The sequence below is a fragment of the Podarcis pityusensis genome (genome assembly GCF_964106645.2).
Source record: "Podarcis pityusensis genome assembly, chromosome: 12".
In the NCBI taxonomy this organism is placed as follows: domain Eukaryota; kingdom Metazoa; phylum Chordata; class Lepidosauria; order Squamata; family Lacertidae; genus Podarcis; species Podarcis pityusensis.
Window position 1 is genome coordinate 43,509,533 of NC_138037.1, and position 25,781 is coordinate 43,535,313.

General features: G+C 41.9%; 1 protein-coding gene across 9 annotated transcripts in view; it reads left to right on the forward strand.

Annotated features, from left to right (window-relative positions):
* RBMS3 (RNA binding motif single stranded interacting protein 3) overlaps positions 1–25,781 on the forward strand; it is a gene marked incomplete at its 3' end in the record, with an annotated part of 764,091 nt that overhangs the window by 269,074 nt on the left and 469,236 nt on the right. For 2 of the 9 annotated variants that reach the window (XM_080974858.1, XM_080974859.1), the window contains exon 1: positions 4,802–5,056. The exons of 6 other annotated variants lie outside the window; for them this stretch is intronic. In XM_080974858.1, coding sequence (XP_080830984.1) covers positions 4,982–5,056 — 75 coding nt within the window. In that variant the 5' untranslated portion in view covers positions 4,802–4,981. Of the gene's footprint in view, positions 1–4,801; positions 5,057–5,291; positions 5,331–25,781 lie in introns of those variants that run through there. One more of the 9 variants, XM_080974860.1, reaches the window with a different exon arrangement.

Genomic DNA, 25,781 nt, shown 5'->3' on the forward strand with positions numbered 1-25,781 from the left:
TATTGATATTTTGGATTATCACCTTATCATATATCATATCATATCATATCATATCATATCATATTTTAGTGTATTAAATTACACGATACTTCAATAATAGAGAGCCAGTGTGGTGTAGTGGTTAAGAGCGGTAGTCTCGTAATCTGGTGAACTGGGTTCGCTTCCCCGCTCCTCCACATGCAGCTGCTGGGTGACCTTGGGCTAGTCACACTTCTCTGAAGTCTCTCAGCCCCACTCACCTCACAGAGTGTTTGTTGTGGGGGAGAAAGGGAAAGGAGAATGTTAGCCGCTTTGAGATTCCTTAAAGGGAGTGAAAGGCGGGATATCAAATCCAAACTCTTCTTCTTCTTAATACTTTCCTTTTTTACATTTGGTTAGCTTAGTACAATAACAGCAGACTGGCAATGTGATGCAGAGTATGATGTTTGCTTGCCCATATCACGTGCAGGCATGTGCCCACAAACCAAAACACAGCTGGCATGTCTAATTTTAGCCCTATCCAGCCTTGACAAGTGTCCCCTAAAAAAAAAATAATGGAAAAAAGATTCCCTTCCCCCTCCTTTTAACAATTTGCTTGATAATATAGCAGCTGACAACAGTCCAACTGGGGTATTACACATGCTTTAAATAAAAACAAAAGGAACCACTGCTGCAGTGCTGTTTTATTTTCTTTTTATATACAAATCTCAGTCAGCAAAGCTGAAGATAAATCTATGAATGGAGTGGCAGTGTAAAGGAGTCTGTACACACATAGCCTGTGTACAGACAATAGATATTTCCATGGACTTGAGATGTGGCATTGGTAAAAAACATTGTTGCCCACTGCACACATTCTCATTTTGTTGTTGTACATCATTGTTCCTGGTAAAACTTGTTGGCAGGTTTTTGCCGCTCTAATATGCATAATTGGTTTTATTAACTGTTTAGTGTGGCGCTTACTGGATAGCGCTTATGAGAAGTAATATAGCGTCTTCTCTTTGCTCTCGCGCTGTGATGTCTGACTCAGTTTTATAAGTATTGGGGGTTTAATAATAATATTTAATAAACATGATGTTGAAGGATAGGTGAATATTTTCAAACATGCTCATTTGGCCCTTTAAAAGGGTTGGGGATGAAAAAGTTTCCTTCCAGAGTGAAACTGAGTAGACCAGAAGCTTCTTGCATCTACACTAGTCAGTTCCAATACCGTACTAGTTTGTGTGGGATTAGTGGAAGTGTTTGTTTGCAACAATCTTTTCCTGTTGACAGCAACTGAAGGGGTTGGGTATAGGTAAAGGTAAAAGATAAAGGACCCCTGGACAGTTAAGTCCAGTCAAAGGCAACTGTGGGGTTGTTGCACTCATCTTACTTTCAGGCTGAGGGAGCCGGCGTTTGTCCACAGACAGCTTTCTGGGTCATGTGGCCAGCATGACTAAACCGCTTCTGGCGCAACGGGACACTGTGACAGAAACCAGAGCGCACAGAAACATCATTTACCTTCCCACCACAGTGGTACCTATTTATCTACTTGCACTGGCGTTCTTTCGAACTGCTAGGTTGGCAGGAGCTGCGACAGAGCTCACCCTGTCACAGAGATTCGAACCATCGAACTTCTGATCGGCAAGCCCAAGAGGCTCAGTGGTTTAGACCACAGCACCACCCACATTTGGTACAGCGCATCACTGTGCATGGAAATACAATTCTCATATACACCCCACAGTCAGTGAGACAGTGCACAAACTATCAGGTATGGAGAGCAAGTTTTGCTACAGCTGAGTTCTCCTAAGTGTAGGGCTTTCTTTTATTAAGTGTGTATCCAATCATGTCATTTTAGCTGTGTAGCTGCAGTTTGTACTCTCTTGTATTGGACACTCACAATAGCAGAGAATGATGGAGCGTTGAGAACTAGCTCTGATAAATAGAGATGTGTGAGGAATAAATTAAGAACCCAACAGCCCCATTCCGTTCATGGCTATTCAGGCATAAGTCCAACTGATTGCAGTGGGATTTACAATCTAGCAATTATGTTTAGGGTTGCTTCATCATATTTCTGCCCAGGTTCCCAATGTATGTTGCAGGGTTGACCATATATCAGGCTCGATGCAGACTAAGTCAGATGCTTCAATTCCATTCTAAGGATGTAAGATAGTGATGAAATCAGTGTGACTTAAGTTTGTCAACAGGATGTAAAGGGGACTAGCTGGATCCAATCCAGTGTAGTATAATATAGAATTATCTTCTTGGTTTACAGGAGTGTAATCATTTACATGCTTGCTTGGAAATAGCTAGCACTGAACTTGAACCACCTCAAACACAGTGTTGTTCTATACATGCCTACTCATAAGTAAATCTTGCTGAATTCAATATGGCAGAGCATGTTTTCCTGCCAGATTCTCCCATGAAGACACTGGCTGAATCATACCCAGCAGGTTTGATAGGAAAAAAATCCTGCAAAACTGGACATGTTGCGATAAGGAACGTCAGAAGAAGATGCACTGGAAAGTGCGGGGTAACAATTACTTGGTGCAACATCATATATCCTCCCTGCACACAAATCAGAATGAAATCCTCAAGAAACAACTGGAGATGTCTAAGCTTCCTGCAAACTTTGTGCAAAGAAAACTGGATGAAGGCTCAGGAAACCGACTACCTGGATGCAACCCTTTGCATGCAAATTCCTTCTAAGGTTGGGATCCACTTGCAGGGATTGAATTTAGTGGAACTTATTTTCAAGCAAATACATAGCAGTCAAGTGTCCCTTATTTGAAGGGACAGTCCCTTATTCCAGTGCCATGTCCCGCTGCTGTCCCTTATTGATGGATGTCCCTTAAATGTCCCTTAAATGATGTTCCTTAAATTTCAAAGGAAGCAGCTCCTCTCCCTCCCTCCCTGCCGGCCAGGGAGGAGGGAGGCTCAAACTGTGTTGCTTGGCTGAGTTGTTCACCCAATAAGAAGTCTAAGAACGACTGTGGGGTGGAGCTTCCATGCCTTGTGTGTGGCTAGTTAATGCAAGCTGAGGGGTTTTTTGAATGCTGGACGCCATTTTGTTGCACGTGCTGCTGCAAACTTTGGAGTGCAAAGCCAGGCCGGGGAGCCATCTTAAGTTGAGGCTGCATAGGCCTTGTGGTGCATGTGATTAAGATTCTATTCAGCTGAACCTCTGGTTACAAAGCTGGTTGGACAGTGTTCTCGAAGCTACCAGCATGAGTTTGACCAGACTGCAGGAGGACAGGAAGACTGGAGTACCTGGAACAGGTGAGGCTGCAGGTCCCTTATTTTGGCTGCTGGCTCCTTTTCAAGGCTGCTGGTCCCTTATTTTCAAATCTGTAAGTTGACAGCTATGCAAATAGGCATAGGATCAGACTCTTCAATTTCACAAGCCAGCAACATCCTGAGTCAGTGACCCAAACGCTACTAACAGCAATCCACATCTGAAGTATATGGCTCACTATTTGGCTAAGCCAGGCTGCAGTAGATCTCGAAAAGTTCACCCAAAGTGGAAGTGACTGGTTTTTAATTTTGAACCTCCTAAAAGAAACACACAGTCTCGCCAAAGCATCTCTCCAGGAGCCGTTTTCAGCCCTGAATGCCTGCTTCCCATTCTTTCGCCTCTTTTGGGAGGGACTTTCCTGATGCGTGTTGTGCTTTAGCGTGCGCTTTTTGGGTGGAAATAATAATGATAATTAAAAATCCCGCAGCCCGTTTTCTTGGAGGTGTTGCAAAGGTCCTATTTAGGGGAACCCTCTCTCCAGCTTTCAAAATACAGGCAAAACCCTCAACCCCGTCTTGAGGTGCTTCACCAGTGCCTTGGGTAGTAGTGGCAGCGGCAAGTATTGTTATTTAAAGAGACAGGCAGGCTTTCCCCCTTCTCCTTTCCCTGGCTTGACTTTGCTTCTGAAGCGGCAGCTACCGTGCTGCTGCTGCTGCTGCTGCTGTTTTCACGGGTAACTTTGAGAAGAGTCTGCAAACAGGGGAGAAGGCTGAGAAATGCGATCGCTGAGCGCCCCCACCTCCTTTCCTCCTCCTCCTCTTCCTCCTCCTTTCCCTGGGTTTTAGCAGCAGCAGCAGCGTTGCTGTAAAAGCGCTCTGCTCTCTGCGATAGCCAGCAGAGGGAAGCGGGGCTTTGCTTGCAGCAGGGGCTGGAGCGAGCCTTCTTGGAGGAAATACTGCAGCCTTCTGGACTGCGTCTGCTTCTCGAGGGAGAGGCTGGCCGCGGAGTTCCACCCACCGGCTGGAGGGAAGGAAGGAGGGGTGGGGGTTTGAATGAAAGGCAAGGCGAGACCTTAAACACCATGCCGCTCCGCAAGGGAGGCAGCAGCAACTAGGCTCTCGCAAGCCAAGGCGCCTTTTTTTTTTTTTTTGCTTTCCCCCTTTTTCTTTTTCTTCCCCCCTTTCCCCCCCCCAACAAACAAAAAAAAACCCTCTCCCCGCCCCCTTTTTGGCAAAAAAAAAAAGAGGGGGGAAAAGGTGGAGGGAGAAGGATCTGCGAGGACGCTGATCTGCAGAGATCCTGAGTTTTTAACCCGGTCTTCCTGATTTCTCCAACCGGAATCCCCCCTCCTCCTCCCCCCCCCCCGCGCACCTTTTCCAGACACTTGGCAATTGACATTACTTCAAACCAAAGCGGGTGGGAGGCAGGAAAACCCTGCTGTGTGGGGAGGAGGGGTGGAAAGAAGAGCGCAACAATATATTTACATCTCTCTAGCTATAAATTCTTCCTTCTGCAATTTTTTCCCTTCATTTTTAATTATTTTTTTTTAAAAAACACAAAAACCTTTTTCCCCACCTTTTTTTCCCCTTTTTTGCTTCTTGCTGTGTTTGGAACTAGCGAGCGGTTTAGAAGGCAAGGAAGTCTGGACACAAAAAAAGAAAAGAAAAAAGAGCGCCTCTCACCAGTCATCCGTACTGTCAGGAATAGTGGGGTTTTAAGCGGAAGAAAGGCCTGAGGCTCTACAGTCTTGTCAACGAGTTTCCCTGCATCGGAGATAAAGATTCCAGCTACATGGGCAAACGCTTGGAACAGCAACCAATGTACCCTCAGTACACTTACTATTACCCTCATTATCTCCAAACCAAGGTACGTGGTGGGTGTACTTGCTAGCAGGACTTCCTGGGGTTCTCCAGCAGCGTCGATATGATACCATTAGGCACTTAGTGGATGATGGATAGTTGATTGGCGTAAATTACAGGCATGCTTGCTTCCTTCCTTCCTCTCTCTCTCTCTCTCTCTCTCTGTCTCTCTCTCTCTTTGAATCATGAAGGAGTAGAACTAATGCCCAACAAATGCAGCCAAAGGAGAGAAAACATTATTATTATTAATACTGGCAATGACAATCAATGGAACTAGCAAGGTCAGAATGGATTTAACAATCTGCTGTGTGTTAAAAGCAAAAAAGAAGGGGGGGAAAGGTTTTGTTTAGTCGAGATCTTTTTATTTGTGCTTGTGGGTGGGAGCGAAGGTGTACGTGTGTGTATAGACACACACATTATTTTAATTAAAATGAACCAGCAGTACCCAGGTAGCACCCTCATTACGCGACAGGAACTGTCTGGATAGTGTCAGCCCTGCGCCTGGTGGGTTTAAGGGGACTTTGGAAGGTGATCTGAGCTTGTGTGCCTTTGGAGTGGTAAAAGCATTTTTTTGCTGTTAGGAGAGGCATTGTGGGCACTCCCAACTTTTAATTTGACACACATGTGAAAGCCCGGCCGGGGTTAAGGGAGGGCAGAGAGATGACCTAATAAAATCCTTGGGAGTTTTTGTGCTTGCCGGTCTGAGGTTCTATTAAACATTGATAATGGGATGAGCATGCACTGTGTTGTATTTGAAAGGTTTGCAAATAAGTGCTCGCTGCTTATAAAAAGAAAGCAGGAACCCTGGTTGAGGTGTCTTTCTCAATTTGTGTTTTACGTGTGTGTGTGTGTGTGTGTGTGTGTGTGTGCATCAAATAGCAAGCCCGGCCTTTATCTGCTAGTAAGACTGAACTGCACCCCACCACAAAATGAATTAAATAGTGCATTGTATATATTTTTCTATTGCTGCTGCTTAGTTCTATTCCCGGTAACCTATATTATTAGTGAACTTTCCAAAATACGGCTATGCCTCTCACCCTCCCACACATGCTCGCAAACATGAATCATTTTCATGCCATCTTTTGAAAAATTGCTACCTCAAAGTTTGACCTCAGAATTGCTGATTAACATATGTGAACGCTTTTCCGGGAGAATACAAACTTGTAATACGTTTGACGAGCCAGTTGAAACACATGGGGTGCAATGCTTTTTTTGGGGGGGGGTGACTGAGCATTCGGTGCTTTTCGTTCTGGGTGTGGCAAGATCATCACGGTTTTCTGTTGCTGTGTTCACTTTTACCACTTCTGGGATCACTTTTCAGTTTGGATTTATCGTTTGACCTCTCAGGATATGAAATGACCAGTCTTGAGCAACAAGCGTGTAGTTAGGTATCCGACACTCACAAGGATGTGTGATGAGAACCTTTTTCGTTTCTAACCTGGGTACCACTAATTTGGTATACTGCAGTACTTGAGGAATCTTTGTGCCACATCAAGCCCTTTTTGAACAATTGTTGTCACTTTTTCTCCTTCTCAAGGTCGATTCAAATTGCATTTTACCTCTGTGACGATTTGGTATATATTGCTGCTACTGCTGCTGCTGCTGCTGCTGCTTCAGAGAAGCCTGTAGCTAGCTTGACTGCTATACAGTATTGTCTATAGTTTTAACTGTTTGGAGGCACATGGCATTCCTCAAAACCTGGCAAGCGAAGGACAGGGAACAATTTATAGGGATTTTGTTGTTGTTGTTGAAAGAACAATAGCTTCAAGTACTTGATGAGGCATTCCATGCCTTTTACTGATGTAGTTGAAATGAAGCCACTCTTCCTGTTATGGAACTCCTTGTTTCTACTTTGCAAAATACGCTTTGGGGAAAGCCTAACCTTGTGGATGGGTCAAAAATAATAACAGCCATTCATTTGTACAGGGACATTTTTTTTAAAAAGGGCTCTCTTAAAGTATACCTTGAGGATGCCAATATTCTTTCAAAGCATTTGGCATTAAAAAAAGGCATTAAAATATGGATTAGCAATAGAGTATATAACACTGTATAAATGAATATTATTTTTTAAAACATGCTTTTTTCTTCTTTATTGCTGTTGAATTAGGTGGGTACATTCATAAATATAGACATTGTTACAAGTTGTTCAGGATTCTAGTGAAAAAACCTGAACACAGAGCGTTAAGTTTTCTTTTACTTCATGTGTGTTAGTAGCTACACACATGTGTTTGTTCATGAACACACACAAACAAGAGCCAAACAAATGTACATAATGGATATACAATACAATGAATACACATACATGTTTCTGCGGTATCTTACTAAAGATTTTAAAGCAGTGCAGACAGGCAATGTCTGGCTATCTTTTCCTTGAAGCTATTCATCAGATTATAGGACTTTAAAAAAAAAATAGAACAATCATTTCTGTCAGACTAATATTTTGGTAACCAAATAACTGTAAAAGTGATCATTATCACAGAAATAGATAATAATGTATTGCCAAATTACTTCATCCATACCAGGAATATCACTATTAATATTGAGGGAACTCAACAAAATGATATAATCAGAATGTGCACCGATATGAACTCCCATTTGAAAATCAATACATAGGTTAGTGGCAGTGCAGTTATTAGAAATTACAGAGAGCTGCAAGATATTAATGTGTAACACATGAAGCACGAATAATGTGGCTTGCCTTTTTCAATACAGTATATCTTCGATGTTTTCCTCCAGGTTTTTTATTTATTTAATCTTCACAGTTTGAAAGCTGCCATTATAAACATACTTGCAAGTGCATAAGCCCCACTGACCACAATGGGGCTTACTTTCAAGTAAACATGAATAAGGTTGCACTGCACATTTACAGTGTAAATGGGCACTGGCTCTGTTGTTTTTAAAGTATTCTTATATGGTGCCCAGATGAAATGTTGACTTCAGGATTTGTTACAAAATTAATGTCTGCCTTTTTCTACACACTTAAGCCATTGTTATCAGATGGGTCGCCTATCCTAGACATTCTGCAGAATACGGAATGCATGCAGTTGGGTTTGAGTTCCTGAAATAAAATGTTTTGTGTTAGAATATAAATGTTAAGTTTGGGCAAACTCAGCCTAATCGGATATAAAGATCATGTGCTTTTTTCAAAAATGTCTCTCCTTCCCACACGTTAGTGAAAATGTCATGTAATTTCTTCTTTCTGATGGGGAATTGTCCATGCTAATTTAGATTGAAATTATAGCAGCATTTGTAGACAAATCTTCATCCCCAGACTAATTATTTCAGGCATGCTATGAATCTAAGTCCATCCAAACACATTTTGCTTCCATAGTAAAATAGAATATATGGCCTTAGACTGCAAAACCATATTTTAAAAGGGATTCATGCTCGTCACACAAAAACAGGATGATTTACTGTATGCTTGGAACTCATGCTAAAAATATATATGTTATTGCTGTGGGTTATGTGCTGTTAACATAATTAATAAAATTAAGGGATTGTTTCGCTCTCTAGCACAAATCATTGCTAACAATGAGAAGAAAGAGGTGTCCCTTCTGTTTGGTGGCTTGTGTTTGAGATGAAAGGATTTGGCATTTATATATTGGAAACAATTCTACCAAAGCTCGTTATTGGAGTTGAATCTGTTCTGTTTTCTTCACTTGGGAGTAACTATTTTCAGCAGTGGTGTTTCGGTTCAGATGGTTATATGTGAATGGTTATTGGCTTAATAATTTGAAGCCTGGATGAAACATTGGCCATTAGTATAGTCCGGCTCACCTGTACGTTCAGATCAGCTGTGTTGGGTTTTCAATTCTAGCCTATTGTCTGCTTTGGGAAAATTTTGAATGTTGTCTTAAGTCACATGGCATTTAGTTGTGCTTTCGGATGAAACAACTGCAATTTCAGAAAGAAGCTGTGTGCAATACAGTGAAACAGATGTATAGGTTGTAATCATGTCATGGGAACAAATGTATTGCAAAGATGTTATTTCAATGACACGAATGTGGATATTGTATGCAGCATTGAGATTTTATTTCTTTGGAACCCTAAGACTCTGAAAAGCAACCCCAATAGGCACATAAGCAGCAAATGGAAGATAGAGATTGCTTTGTATATCACTGCTGAGAATTTTTGTGCGGCTACTTTTGCTTATCCCTAAATCACCTCCAGTAGCTATGAGTTTATAGGAGGGAGATCACCAGAAATGTGTGTATAATTCTGAGAAATGTAAAAGGTGTTTTTCCCAAAACAGGTTGCTTTTTTAAAAAGCATTTTTAAGTCACTGTTTTACATAAAATGAACTCCCCCTTGTGCAAACTTGCAAGAGCTCCCCACTTTTAAGAACAATAACAACCATGCACCATTAAAAAAAATATACCACAAAACTAACCACCCTCCTGCTTTCTTTCCCCCCATCTAACTAATCAAGTGCTCGTTTCTCAGTTTACTGCATTTCCCCCTGTTTTGGCCATCTGGCTTTACCAAATGCCTTGAGGAGAGACTTCCAGATACTAAGATGCCTGACAAAGCTTTTCCCCCCTCTTCTGACTGGTAGTGTTCAGCTAGTGTGTTGGTGCCTGGTGTGAAGTAGGGGTCAGGTGTAAGGAGTATTTCATCAACCGCACACTGATTTCAGGCTGCATTTCAAACCATCTGCAGCTTGGATAGCCGCCAGGGCTCAAAAGTCTTGCTGGAGCTTATAGTGCCAAAGTAGAGGCAAATGTGTGCAAATAGAGAGAAATGCATTTCCAGGAATGAAGTTGGTATTCACTTAAGTCCTTGTTTGGGTTGATAAATGGTAGCATTTCTGTCTCCCTCTCTTCTCCCCACCTCCCACCCCTCTCAATGTCTCACAAAGCTGCCAGAGCAGCAACCTTTTATTAAAATACATGGATAATAATGGATTGACCTTTGATTGTAGTAAAGTTTTTGGATTAACATCCAGCCTTGGCACAATGCCATCATTTTTGATATGGAATAGGAAAGCATGAAATTTGTTTCCCTTAGAAACTGAGAAATGCAGACTTGTCCAACATAATTTTCGCATACTTACTGGCTTAAAATTATTTCTGTTGATATCAAGGGCACGGCATGTTTGAATCATGTTTTGATGATTCTTTCAGGTTGTTGTGAATGAGAAGCTGCATTTCCCCCTCGCCTCCAAACCCCAGTCAACTTTATACTCCTATGCCTGCCATAGGGCTGTGCTTTATAAAACACGCAAATGGTTTTGCCCCCTGAAAAAAAGATGCACGTGTACACATTCGCCAAATCAGGTCTTGAAGTTCAGAGGATAAAGATCTTGCTAAAGCAAATACCCAGTATTAATATTTGTTGATGCATAGCAGCATATTACACATAGCATAGTTAAAGAGTCAACAGCCGCTTTAATTCCGAGAATGTGCCCTGATTTGCATGAAAAGCAGATGAGAAAGAGCACCTTGGGTTCACTTTGGGTCTCATTGTAACAGGCAATGGACAACATTAACTTTGAAATGATAGGATGTCTTCTAGTCTAGCTTTGCGTTAGTCGTACTTCTGGAAGGGAGTTTCAAGTTCATACACAACCCCGATCTAAGTCCATCATGGGAAAATACAAGTAGTCATTCAAAAGAGGTACACAGAGCTGTGAATGCGCTTTAAGCTCTCTCTTGTGGCTAGTCGATGATGTGGCTACTGGCTGGCTATTCCATTGCCTCCTGTTGGTGGAACCAAGCATCTTACGCGTCTTTTTCTAGGGTAGGATGCTTCCATCTCAAGCAATAGGTGTGGGGTGCTTTTTTCCTCTAGTAATAAACTCTAGGAGCTTTTAGCTTATTTATTGTCTGCTTTGACTTGTAGCAGCTCTCTAAGGCAGCTGATGCTCTCCAGATATTGGTTGGACTCAGCAAGCATGACTTGTGGTCAAGTATGATAGGTGTCCTATTGCAACATTCGCTATGGGCACCACCTTGGCTGTAGCCCAGCTCTAGGGTCTCGCCACAAAGTTCTTTCACATTACCTGCTACTTGAGGTGTTAGTGGATAGAAGAAACCAAGATCTTCTCCATCACAAGTATATAGAAGGTTCCAGGGATGTTCATGTGAACACCCACAGTAGGATGAAGAGGCAGCAGCAGTGGTGGCAAGGGGACAGGTGAGCAAATGTACTTGGTTTCAAGTGTTACTCTGATATACTGCTGTCACATACACTTTAAAAAACACATGCGTTCAAGATTGTGGGCCCAGTTCTGTGGAGCTCATTTGTGGCTGAGATCAGACGTATCCCCTTCCTGCTGAACTTCAGGCACTTGATGAAGCCTTTTTTATTTTATTTCAGCAGGTATTTAAAGATGGGTTTTCTAATTTTAGTTAATTTTCTAAATTTAGTTAATTTTAACTGAGCGTATCTTTTGTGACCTCATTGTACACTACTGAGACTGCTGTGTTACTTGCGGAAGCAAGTAGATAACTAAATAACTAAATACAGTGGACCCTCCGGATACAAACTTAATTTGTTCTGGGGGTCCGTATGTACCCTGTAAAGTCCACATCTAGAGGCGCCACTTCTGAGCACATGCGCGGCACAATAGAGCGCTTCTGCACATGCACACGTGGCAAAACTGGAAGTATACACTTCCGGGTTTGCCGCATTCGCAACCCAAAAGTTACGTTACCCGAAGGTTACATAACCCGAGGGTCCACTGTAACAGAATTCAATGCGTGCTCATGGTGTGTTCATAACCTCATGCACATCGGTGTTCTTTCCAAGTTATCACAAATTGATACTCCATTTCAAACAGCAACAACAACTGGTGTCCGCCCTGTCACACCCACCCCACCCCATGATGAAAACACTGCTAATGGTTATAGGGGTAAATAATAGCAAAAGTTTCGCCAGAATTTGCTGAGTTTTTAAAAACCCTTTTTGTTTTCTAAGAGTTCTCATAAGCTGCAGCTGTGTGCGATTAAATGCAGTAATATCAAAAGCATGTGTGAATTAGGGCTATTGTAATATACCAATAAGATGCAGATATGGAAGAGAGACAGTTGTCCTATTTTGGAAGAGAGACGGTTATCCTATATTGTCATTACGTCTGTGGTAGGTTTATTTATTTATATATTCTGTCCTTATGTTGAAGTGTGTGTGTGTGTGTGTGTGTGTGTGTGTGTGTGTAGGTTCCAATTTCTACTTATGTCCACCCCCCTTTCAACCTTGGGAACAAACGAGAGGGTGTCTTTTCATTGTGATACATTTGAGTGGAATGCTGAAGAGATGATCAGAGGGGAGAGTGATCCATGTGGCCTGTACAGACAATGGCTCATATATCTTCATGCACAGTAGCAGAGTGTACTTACGCAGTTGCATATGAGACTTGATCTTCCCCTCTGAGTAGATATTGCAGTTGGTTTGCACAGTGATGGTCATTTGTTGAGGGGAGAGATGCCTGCATCAGCCCCTCCTTGTGGACTCTATAAAGAGGTGGTTCTGTTGTCAGGGCCAACAGTGGAAGCCCTGCATGCACAGGCAGGAGTGCGGTGCTGTGTCCACACACAGGCGCAGGGCGTAATATTCTTACCTTCCCAACACATGCACACCATTCCGTGAAGCATTTTCCTGTGCATGCATTCATACCATATCCAGAAAGGCACTTTGCTCATGGGAGTCTCTTCATGCAGAAGGAAGGGGAATGAACGGGATTAAATGTGCAAAACTTGGAGAGAGACTTAATTCTACTCCAAATGAACTTGGAACGAATGCTCCCATAGCTTTCAAGTTGCTTTCTGAGATTATCTGAATCTCAGCCCAAACTGATAGGGCTTCTGAAATTGCATGTACGCTTACTATTGAGAATAATAATTAAAAACAGCCACCACCTTATTCTTCAGGTCTTATATATATAGGCTTGCCCTGGAATGAAGATCAATCAAAACCCTATCTCTCTGTGCCAGTTCTTCATGTCCTGGAAGTGAACAGGGGAAACAGTGTCTTTTCTGTGGTGGTGCCACAACTCTGGAACACTTTCCTTGTGAAACTCTATCAAGCTTTTTGTGTCTCATTCACCACTGTTATTTCAATGACCTCTTAATGTACAACATATTCTTTCTGCTGTAATTCATTTAAAGTGTTGGTTTTCTCATATAGGGCTTGCTATATGTGTGTGTGTGTGTGTGTGTGTGTGTGTGTGTGTATGGCGGCACTCTTAGTGCAGTGGGCACTTTCCTGGTGTGGGGGTCCTGAAAAATGCCCAGCCTTGCCACCCTCTGGAGCTGGTCTTGATATTATATGCTCTTCCTTTTAAAAACTGGCTGTTTGTTGTACTTTTATAGTAATGCTGTATGCATCATCACATTTAGTAGAGGAGCAGATATAAATAGGCTATTTTAGGTAACATGCTCAGTTTCTGAAGGTGCACAATGTTGAATTAATGCCTAGTTGAATTAATACTGTTGGTTTGCATTGGTCTGGTGGTGACTTTCATTCTTTTAACTCTCGCTGCCTCAGCTCAGTAACTTGTTAGAAATGCAAAAAATGAGCATACAACCCTTTTGGAGTACAATAAGAGTCCGAACAAAAACTTTATTTTAATAAACGTGATTGTTTCAGGTGAGGTAGTGCACTCGAGGTTTTCAGAAAAAGAAGAACTCCAGCAAAAACAAAACAAAACAAAAAAATGACTTGAGTGACTAAGAAAAATAATGTAGTTAGGGGAAATGTTCTGTTGTTTCTTGGTTAGGTTGTATTGTTGGGCATGTATCTGTCTCTTCTCGTTTGATTTTACTTGTTATAGCTGTGTATAGGGTGAAAAGGAAAAAAGATACAAAAATATTCATTAGATGTCTGAGAAAGTTATTTGAATGTAAAGCATGTTAATGTTGATTCACTTTCATTTTTTTTTTAAAGCAATTTATTAAGTTTTACAGTAACAATAAACATAGTAAACAATGTAACATTGATCTTAACATATTTTCACATTTTCTTTGGGCTTCCTCACATCTCCCGCTCCCACTTTCATCGTTGTAACGTTTTGTCAGCAATTTATCATCTTATTTAAATTCTTATATCCCTTCTATATTTCACAATCTTATAATTCTCAGAAGGAGCTAAATTTCACAGTCTTACTTATTTTCTTAAAAACTTCTAAATTTAGTGGTGCTCAGTTATTTTGATCTAGCGTCTTGTTTAGCATTCACTCAAATTACAATACTTTTGTAAATAGTTCTTAAATTTCTTCCAGTCCTCCTCAATCCTCTCTTCTCCCAGGTCACGGATTCTGCCGGTCATTTCAGCCAGTTCCATGTAGTCTATCAGTTGTATCTGCCATTCTTCCAGTGTGGGTAGATCTTGAGTTTTCCAGTGTTTTGCGAGAAGTATCCTTGCTGCTGTTGTTGCATACATAAAAAATGTCTGGTCCTTCTTTGCCACCCCTTAATGTTGATTCACTTTCAGCCTGTCCTTTTGAAAAGTTACAGGTGTGCTGTGAAATTATCTAGTTACAAGGTTCTGTCTTGCTGAGAAGGCATCACTTGCTGGCATTGTTCTTCTGTCCTATTTCCCTCCCTCCCTTGTCTGCTAAATTTTTCATTTAAGGATTTCTTTGATAGGAAAACAGTAAGCTGCCATTTTGAGTCAGAACCATTGGTTCATCTAGCTCAATATTATCTTGATGCTATCTAGGGTTTCAGACAAGAGTCTTTATCCCATTGTTATTCCATTAGTCACACCCTTTCCTGAACATTTCTTCTTTGAATAATAAAGAGAAAACTAATCAAAAATCTGTCAATATCATGTAATAACATTATTGCCATGCTTGCAGAACTTGTGAATCACCAGGCTGAGGACTTCTCACAGGCCATGTGGCCAGCAGACACTTTGTAAGACTCCTTTTTTGGCACCCAAATAAGGTTCTGGCAGGCCACAAAAAATGGCTGGTGGGCAGCAGTCAGCATGCAGATGCACATATCTGTGCATATTTTCGATTGTTCCATCGCTCTAGGGAAATATATATTGTGTTAGAAAATACCTTGGACTTCTGTTGGATTCAACATGCCTTCCAGGTGGCTGGGGCCAATGGGAGTTGTAGTTCAAAACATCTGGTTGGTTGGTGCTTTTTAGGTGTTGGGCTACAACCCATCATTCCCTGATCATTTACTCTGCTTGCTTGGGTTGATGGGAGTGGACAACATCCGAAGGATACCACCCTTGTCTAATCATTCATATGTTTAAGTCAGCTGCATTCTTGACATGGAACAAAGGGCTTCTTGGATGACAATTTTCCAGTGTGATAATGGCAGCACAAAAGTTTTGATGAAGGACTCTATAGCTACAATAGACACAAAATATTGGTATGTGAAAGTTAGGATTGATAAGATCAATTTTTATAGAAATGCAAACATTATATTTACTTTAAAATAGCATTATGTTCTGTTGATAAAATTGTATTAGCCAGTCTGTCTAAATGCTGCATCTTTTGGTTGTCAGCCTAGGAGAAGACGTCTGGTGAAAGGTACATAGTTTTATGCCTGTTTCCATATAGAGTTACCCCGTTTTTTGTAGAGTAATAAGTTTCTCCATGACATATCTTTTATCTGTGTTAGTCAGTGGTGAGTGTTTATTTTTATGTTGCTACATAGGGAAATGACCTCATTTCACTGTGATTAAAATTTATTTAAGAACGCAGTTGTGAGCTTTTCTTTCCATTGGATATGAATCAAGCACTGCTTTGTTCATAGCTCGTACTTCTCTAAGTTGGCATCTTCTGCAGAATAAATCATTGCGAATTGAAACTACATGTGTAAATGAATCTATCAGGTTTGTGTGTTATAAAGCATTTTCCAGGGTTATACTGTATTTACATGACACTGATGAAATATTCAATGAGCTAGATGCATGATGCATCTAAAACATGAAAAGAACCTTGCCAAAATTTAAAACCAAGGTTTGCAATCTCTTTTACTGGCACTTGAATTGGAAAGATTATGTAGTGCCTGCGTAATGCCATGCTTTGTGACACCTCTTTGTCTAGCAGTCATTGTGTTCCATTTATGTAAGAAAAATAGGAAGTATTCTCCTAGGGTGAACTATAAGCTACCAGAGATAGCTATCAACTTGGATGGCTACAAAAGAGAATTAGACAAATACATGAAGGATAAGGCTATATATAGTCATAGCTATATATGACCTTTTATATTGGAGGCGACATACATGTGACCACTAGTCGCTGGGCAACACAGACAAGAATGGTACTGCTGTGCTGAGGTCCTGCTTATAGGCGTTTCTCATTGGAAGCTGGTTGGCCACTGTGAGAACAGAATTTTGGGTAGGCCTTTGGTCTAACCCAACAGTATAGGTGCAGCAGATTTTAGAACAGCAGATTGAGCTTGTCTGACCCTTTTCAAATGGAAAAAACTCATAATGATTCTTCCCATGGTAGTGGTGATGGTTTCTCAAAGATGTTCATGGCCCAAGACTAATGACAACTCAGCCTAGTTGCCTTTGCAACACATGAGAACAATAGTCTATCCATATGACTCTGGTGGGCAGGACTTATTTTCATCTCAATTCCAGCACCTCTCAGGTGGGCACCGTTGCCCTTCTAAGAGAACAAGGGGGAAGTTCATGGTGAGCTCTGGCACCTCTTTTCCTAAAAAAAAAATAGCACTGGTGGTGGGAGTACCTGCAGGTAGGGGGAGATTTTAGGGGGATTAGGTTCTCAAGGAGATCAATACCATAGCTGAGGAAAATGTGATTAATGCACCATATTAATGTGGCTTCCATTGTTTGACTTAAGGTGTGTGTGTAGCATTCAAGGACTTGATTAGGTTCACATTACTTGCTAGCAGGTTTGGGATAACACAACAGTGGAAGAGCAATAGAACTCTTGTTAATGACCTGCGATGCAGTAAACTTTTGGAAAATGCCATTGCAGGGAAGTTTGTGCATCAAATTCATGTAATCAAGACACAAGCAAAACACACTTACTTTTTATTTGCAGAACGGAGTATTTTATTTTTCATACTAATAAGAATGGCTGTACAATTTTGAAAAAATAATAAATAATGATTCATGTTTCTTAGAGGTTATCATCAGTAAATGTTGTTTATGATGCCTTAAGTTCCTTCGCCTGATGTATCTGATAGCAATGGTGGTCTTCTATTAGAAACATAACCTGGAAGAATATTATGTTAAATAAAAAGAATTTTAAAAAAATCAACCTGCGAAATGGTGACCAAGATATAATGCTTTTTTGTAGTACGATTGTGTTTTCTGCTTTTGGGTCAGGGCACATTGAGAATCAAAATGACAGGCAAGTCAAGGTAGAAGACTGCATGTTTCAGGACCTTGTTAATTTAAAAAAATGGAGATGAGCCTTCATTGGGTGATAGCGGGGTTGCTAGGACTTCTCACTTTAACCTTCTGCTTACCTTCTTTGGAGTTTGAAGGTCGCCAGTTTTTCTTCTGTGAAATGACTTCTTTGTGGTGCCCTCAACAGTTCCTTAGATTTCCAAATGTGTCTCTGGACCATAAAATGTCGGGCATCCCGAACTTACTGTGTGAGCATTAAAATCTCGCTGTAAAGGATATGGAACTGCTTTTCCCCTTTTACAGAGGCTGCTTGTCTCTCAAGGATGAGAGCAGGTCTGCTTGCAAAGCCAATTTATTGTTGTTCTGACTTTATTCCCATGAGGTATGGAAACTGAGGCTGTATTATATAAAAAAAGTATGTTTGCTTAGAAGTGAACCCCACTGAGTTTAGTGGGATCAAATAACTGTGCTTAGGATTGCTGCCTGAGTGGGACTTGGTACTTGTCACTCTGTTGTTATGGTGAGAAGCCCCATTTATATTTATATTTAGTTATTTAAAATATTATATTATATCCTTACTCCAAGGAGCTCAGGGCATCTTACAGAGTCCCGTCCCCCCACTTCGCTCATGTTTTCCTCTGTCAGGTAGGTTAGACTGACAGAGTGACACGTATCAATGCTTAAATATGTTCTAATCCCACCCCCATCCCTCAAAATTTAGATGCTCTCGGGGCGCTCTGGGCAGCTATAAATGGAAAAAAGTAGCCTTGAGAATCTTTGCACGTTAAGGAGCAAAGGTTATTTTCATGTGTGGGCTTTCTATTGATTTCCTTCTTGTTTATTTATTTCTTGGCCTCCAAAAAGCTGCTGTCGCTGAATTTGCTTTGCAAGACAAGGAATCATTTCTTGCTGTGGAAACTAAATCTGTGATTCTTATTTGGGCCTTCTCCTGGTTTGCTGGAAAAGCTTGTCAGAAACTCCCAGTGTGGAAGGATGCTGTTAGAAGCAGAAACAATAGCGGAGAATGTAGTTTTAATCTTAATTGATTTATTAAATGTGTATACAGTTCTTCGATTTGAAGATCATAGGGTGGTTCACAACATTAAAATACTGTTATGAGCTTAATGAGGGGGAGGCAGACACACACACACACACCCGATAACAGAGTGTCCCTATTTTCCAGGGACAGTTCTGGATTTACAGAAGCTGTCTCAGTTTCTGATCTGATCCCAGAATGTCCTGCTTTTCCTCAAGATGTCCCTATTTTCCTTGGAGTTATGCGACCCCCCCCCCCCCCCGGAACCAAATAGATAAATAACTATGCAAGCTTTAGAAGACACCAAAAGGCAGTCCTGTATAGGGAAGATTTTAAATATTGAATGTTTTATTCATTTCTTTATAGTATGTTGGAAGCTGCCCAGATTGGCTGGGGCAACCCAGTCACATGGGCAGAGTATAAATAATAAAATTATTGTTGTTGTTGTTGAATAGGATGGCCCTATTTTCATCGGATAAATGTTGGAGGGTATGCAAGAATCTCTACATCCAGTGAAGGGTCAGAATTTGAGCAAACTCGTAAATTCATAAATTTAGCAAGGGCTGTGATAACACCAACTAGCTTCCTCATGAAGCCAGCCTGGCAAAGTTTCGCTGGAGGACATGAAAGGCTTATAACATCTTGGTTTGTTTGATAATGGCCGCCATCGGCCGGGCAGAAGACATGCCGGCATGGAGGAGGAATGGGAAGACATGCACCCTTTTAAACCGAGAAGTCATTTTTCTGCAAGGGCTTCTGGGAAGCAGGAAGAGGAGGAAGTAGGTGGAATTCCATGCAGAGCCTGAAGGGCAACAGCTATGCTGTCTGGTTGGCTGGAGCAGGCTGTTGCAGAGAAGACACAAGGGCTTAGGATGCCTCTGAATCCAATGCTGTGCTGCTAAGAAAGACCCCTCATAGGAAGTGAGTGCTCTGCCATCGCTCCATCTAGGCTCAGATTGTATATATGTGTAAATAAGCCATAGATCATAAAGACATCACAGTCTCCACGCTGCATTTCCAAAGGAAACATGAACCCTGGTCAAGTGCCAAGACCCCTGGAATCTTGCTGCCACTCAGCAGCGATCAGGGTGGCCTGTAACAATACATAATAAAACAAAAACAAACTAATAAATCTCTCTTTTCCTTCTCCTACGACGGGCCTTTGGTTTGCCGCCAGTGAATGGAGTGCACAAACTTGCCCCTCCATCTTTTGATTTACGATAGAAGTGTCGAGGCTTTTGCTGTGTTTAGTGATCTCTTGTTTTATCCCTTAACAAACTATGAAATATTTAACACAATGTAGGAGAAGGAAGAGAGAGGAGAGAGGGCTGACGTTCTTCTAATATGTCCAGGATTCGGAAGCGCGATTTCATATTTAATGAAGACTAATGCAGGCATTAAAATACAAATAGGAACGTTAGCGAGTATGTCTTGGGGAATTCCACATGTGAGAATAAATCAGTATGCATTTTTTATAAACATCTTGGAATTTATTTATTTATTTATTTATTTTAAGACAAGCTATCTAAACGGGTGGAGGGTGGGGAAAAGTAATCTGTTAAACTAGAATTATTCAAACCATTTGGATCCTTATTAATTCCAGGAAGTTCTTTCCCTATTCAGACTCTTTAAAAAAAGGAAAAGTTCTTCATTTAAACTTCGGCTAGAAACAAGACACTTACAATGGGAAGTGTATTGCAGATTCCCAATCTTTTCTCTTTCTTTCTTTTGGTTGAGACGCCGGTCAATTACCTACATTGGTTATTTAGCTATATATATAGTGTTCTTACACACTTTGCTTGCAAATGAAACCCATCCTTCTAGGATGGCTAAGTGAGCGAAATGCTGAACCGCATAAATGGCTCCTATACAGTCCTGCAGTATACATAGGAAGCTGAGTCAGAGTTATCCCTCAGTTATGTCTACAATGACTGGCCGTGGTTTTCCAGGCTTATAGATTGAGGTCCCTCCCTCCCCTCCCATAGCTGGAGATGCCAGGAATTGAAATTCAGACCCTCTTCACACAGATGCTCTGCCACTGAGTTACAGCCCCTCCTTGGTTCTGATGACACTTAACTAGCCTTTACCGTTTAGGAGAATGAATACAGTGGTACCTCGGGTTAAGTACTTAATTCATTCCAGAGGTCCGTTCTTAACCTGAAACTGTTCTTAACCTGAAGCACCACTTTAGCTAACGGGGCCTCCTGTTGCTGCTGCGCTGCCGAAGCACAATTTCTGTTCTCGTCCTGAAGCAAAGTTCTTAACCCAAGGTTGGGATGCGGGTGGCGCTGTGGGTTAAACCACAGAGCCTAGGACTTGCCGATCAGGAGGTCAGCGGTTTGAATCCCTGCGACGGGGTGAGCTCCCGTTGCTCGGTCCCTGCTCCTGCCAACCTAGCAGTTCGAAAGCACCTCAAAGTGCAAGTAGATAAATAGGTACCTCTCCAGCGGGAAGGTAAACGGCATTTCTGTGTGCTGCTCTGGTTTGCCAGAAGTGGCTTAGTCATGCTGGCCACATGGCCAGGAAGCTGTACGCTGACTCCCTCGATCAATAAAGCGAGATGAGTGCCGCAACCCCAGAATTGGCCATGACTGGACCTAATGGTCAGGGGTCCCTTTACCTTTTTACTATTTCTGGGTTAGCGGAGTCTGTAACCTGAAGCGTATGTAACCTGATGTAACCCGAGGTACCACTGTATGTTCCGTAACCAAAATAAAGGAGAAAGAAGTCTCTTTGTAGCCACACATCCAGCAAAACAGTCAGTGTGATCTAGCAGTCTAGACACACTGATCCTAAGCGCATTTCCTGAGAGTAAGCTTTGTTGCAATTACAACATACTCTCCCACTCTTCACTGATGAAAATGCAGGTGATGTATAGGAGCTTCACCCCAGCCAGTATCATACATTGCTGATGGCCCTGCTAACCTGCTTTATGTTGTAGTTACAGTGGAACCTCGCATTACATTACCCTCGGGTAACGTAAACTTCGGGTTGCAAATATGGCCAACCCGGAAGTGTTTCGCTGCTCACACTTGCGCAGAAGCGGTCTACTGCTGCATACACAGAAGCGCTAAACTGTGCCATGTGCAGAAGCAGTCCTCTGGTTGTGAAAACCTCGGGATATGGCAGGACCTCCAGAACGGATCCCATTCACAACCGGAGGTACCACTGTATTTGCATAGTAGCTACGACCTCTATGATTTGAAAGCCAATAATGTGCTTCGTTAATTATGTGTGTGTGTAATGATATTCTGAAGGGAGCAGAATTGTTCAACCATACATTATCAACAATTCAATTTTAAAAAAATGTATCATTACATTTATGCTCCACTCTTCCTCCAAGAAGCTTGAGGTGCTGTACATGAGTCCTACCCTCCTCATCTTATCCTCACAACAAGCCTAGCCTAGCCTAGCGTTTCTCCACCTTGGGTCCCCCAGATGTTGGACTAACACTCCCATCAATTCTAGCCAGCATGGTCAATGGTCAGGGATGATGGGGGTTGTTCAAGAACATCTGGGGACCCAAGATTGAGGAATACTGAGCCAGAACAGCCTATTACGTGAATTGCAGCTCCATTGTGCTAAGAAACATGTTGAACTGGCGCATTTTGCCTACTTGGGCACTAGAAGTATGATCTGAGCAGCGAGCTGTTCGGATATTTAGCTTCTAGAGACCCGGGGAAATGAGCTGCCACTGAGCTGCAGGTGTACGTAGGTAAAACTCTCTGCAGGTAAAATCGCCTTCAGGTTGTGAAAGAAAGCACCTATGAAAAAATGAGGATGGCAAGGGAAGCAGTTTTATGCAGCGTGGTAAAGAATGTGCAGGCATCTCCATTGCACGATATCATTACAAGGATACAGTCAGACCCATTCTGCAATTCCCAGCTTAGATACTCTTGGCTCCTGTTCCCGTTCTCCATCTTCCAACTGTGACCATGCAAGTAGGTCCTAGCCAGAAGAACAAAAGCCTCTGACTTTGTAAACTTAGAAACATTTCATGTAGGGATTAATTTTTATTAACAGAAGAGGTTTGCTCTAGGAAAATTGCCAGCGTCTGTGATACCTTGTTACTTTGAGGGATAACACAGGATAGGAAAAATAATTATTTATTGGGAGGTGTTAAATAAGCAACATTAGATACATAAGAAATGATTAGAGCCAGCTGCTCCTGGGTATCACATGCTGTGTATCTTGCTAGGGTGTTTTGGGTTTTTTTGGTGTGTTTTTTTACCCCCTCAGTTTTCCCTCACCCTTTTCCTTAGTCATATTTGGTTCATATGTTTTATATTGGCTGCGAATAAAATTTGAAAAGTGTGCTTTCTTAAGAGCAGATTCAGTAGGCGTTACATGAAAACAAATTTACTTAATGGAGTATGCATAATTTACATCCTATTAAGCAGATCTAGATTGCCTCTAAGACAATAACGAGAGCTCTCATATTTTTCTATCTTTCTTGGTTAAGACGTGGGGAAGAGCTGCCCTGCTCAAGCAGCAGACCAGAGATTGGGAAGTACAAGTGAAATACAAATGTCTCACTTGGACACTGTCTCAATTCTCACATAATGTTAAGCCAATCCATGGCTAAGTGAGAATGAATGGATACACACAGGAAAATTCACAACTGCTTTGCTCCTTCCCCAGTTTTCCTGCTGCCATGTTGCCTAGAACTAAGTCATGGTTTCACTTAGCTTTACAACCTGGATTTATGGTTTGCCTTACTCCAGAAAAACCATGAACAATCAGGAGTTGTTAATTGGCTCACCACAAGTGGTGCATGGGGGGGGGGGCAAACCATGAGCCTGGGTTTGAACATAGTGCTAATCCAAACCATACCGTCTCTCTGAGTCCTATGAAGATTGAGGAAGAAGTGAAGCAGCCATGATTTTTCCTGTGAATACCCACGTGTTCTTACCTGGGGTAGTTTGATAAAAAGGATGAATTTCAGGACTTGATAAATCAATTACCACAGTTTAGTCCTGCCATTGAAATGCTGGTACACCTGGTTTTTGGAAATTCATTGACAAAATTCTCTTGAAGGGGGATGGCTTCTCTCTGAATTCCTATTAATGGATTTACAGTGGATTGTGTCCAAGCCTCAACTTGCGTGTTGCAAAGAGTCTTGTGATCCTTTCCCACATCCTTTTTGAAAGCAGCCTGAGAAAGATCCGAATTTTTAGAGAAACCAAGGTGCACACTAACAGGCTGATTAACCTTTCCCCCCAGTCCTTTTCTGACTCAAAATCATTCCAGGTTGCTTGGGGTTCAAAAATAATAAAGAAGAAACCTGGAACTCAGTGCTCCTGTACATTCACCCCCCTGCCCTCATGCAATTCCTGCTTGGCAGGGGGTTGGACTCGATGGCCCTTGTGGTCTCTTCCAACTCTATGATTCTATGAATTCCTGTCGTTTGAGAAGAAGGCAGTGTGTAGGATTGCTGCCACAGCTTTTATGTGCTTCGCAACTGTACTTTTCACAGGCATGTTCTCTAGCCGCCTTGAGCTGTCCTGATTCTGTGCCAGCTCTCATGATTATACAGGTGTTTTTACTAACTGTTCAAATTCTTTAAATAGTTATGGAGTGAAAATTCGTTTGTTTTTTAAATGTGAAGGCTAACCGCCTAGGAGAGCATGCATTTTGGTTTTAGCGGAATGGCAATTTGGATAACGTTTCTTGAGGATGCTGGAAGCAGACGCTGCATGTGGACTTACCTGTTGTGGCCAAAATGTGTCAAATTGCCTGCTTCCCAGAATTCCTGGTGCAGGGCTGCTTGGCAGCAGATTGCAGAACGATGTGATGGCTGGTGCTGTATGGCCACAGCCAGGGTAGGTTGTCCTGCTTCTAGAAGGATCTGTTTGGTGTTAGGTAATTTGTTCAGGCTCTCAGTGTGGTTTAAGTCACAGCTGAGATGTGGTCAATGTGCTGCATATATTTTATGGAAACATTTATTACTGTATTATGTTTATTTATTGTATTTATAGCCCATCTTTTTATCTAAAGAGCTCAGGGTGGTGTATATGGTTCTCCTCCTTTGTGAAGTAGGCAGTGACTGGCCCGAGGTCACCCAGTGAGCTTTGTGGCTGAGTGGGGATTTGAACCCTCGTCTCTCATGCCTTGGTATCATAGAATTGTAAAGTTGGAAGGGACCCTGAGGATCGCCTAGTCCAGCCACCTGCAGTGTAGGAATATGCAGGTATAGTCGTACCTTGGAAGTTGAACGGAATCCGTTCCGGAAGTCTGTTCGACTTCCAAAGCGTTTGAAAACCAATGCATGGTTTCTGATTGGCTGCAAGGAAGCGGCGGAAGCCTCGTTTTACATTTGGCTTCCTAAAGAACGTTCGAAAACCGGAACAGTCACTTCCGGGTTTTGATCGTTCGGAAGCCAAAATATTCGAGAACTAGGCTGTTTGAAAATCAAGGTACGACTGTATTCTATATGGGGATCGAACCTGCAACCTAGCCATTACCGGCACCGTGCTCTAACCAACTGAGCTGTAAATCCTCCTACACTCTAACCAGTCCACACTGGTTGAAAATATTGGCACCAAAAAGGAAGAACACTACGTAACACAATGCAATGGCCAATTAAGAGAGGGGAAGTTAGAAAGGACACTGTGGTTTACAGGCCGTAGTTATTTCACAGTGGCCTTGCCTATGTTGCTAAGCTTCCAAGCAGAGTCCTGTTCACTTCATGGTGCTGCTACAACACTTGTTTGCTTTAATGTGAAGCAAACTGATTTTCACCTGTCAAATGTTGGAGAACATTTCTATCTGAGATTTGTCCTGCTTCTGATTTTTCCTGCTTAGCAAACGCTGCAGGCTTACATCTCAACCATTTAATCAGTCCTTTCCCCTGCTATGATCAATTATTTCCCAACTCAAATGGCTGGGTGAGTGACCCACAAGAGCTCAAAGGCAGCAACCCCACTGTAATTAGGGATCTGCTTTTCTGTCGAAAATGTCTTTGAACAAAGTCCATTTGAGAGAGTGTGGAGCGTGCAAGAGACTCCTATTGAGACTCCTATAGGTATGCTGTCCTGAGTGGAAGGAAGATCAAAGCGTCATGCAGAATGTGCCTCTGTGATGTGACTGTTCAGAAAAGCAATTTGCATCGAACACCTCCATTTCGGAGTCCTCTTGAGCTGATTCTCTTCCATTAGTTTTCTTGTAATAATAATAATAATAATAATAATAATAATAATAATAATAACTTATACCCTGCCCATCTGGCCAGGCATCCCAACAGAATATTAAAAATACGATAAAAGATCAAACATTAAAAACTTCCCTAAACAGGGCTGCCTTCAGATGTCTTCTAAAAGTCAGGTTGTTGTTTGTTTCCTTGACATCTGATGGGAGGGCGCTCCACAGGGCGGGTGCCACTACTGAGAAGGCCCTCTGCCTGGTTCCCTGT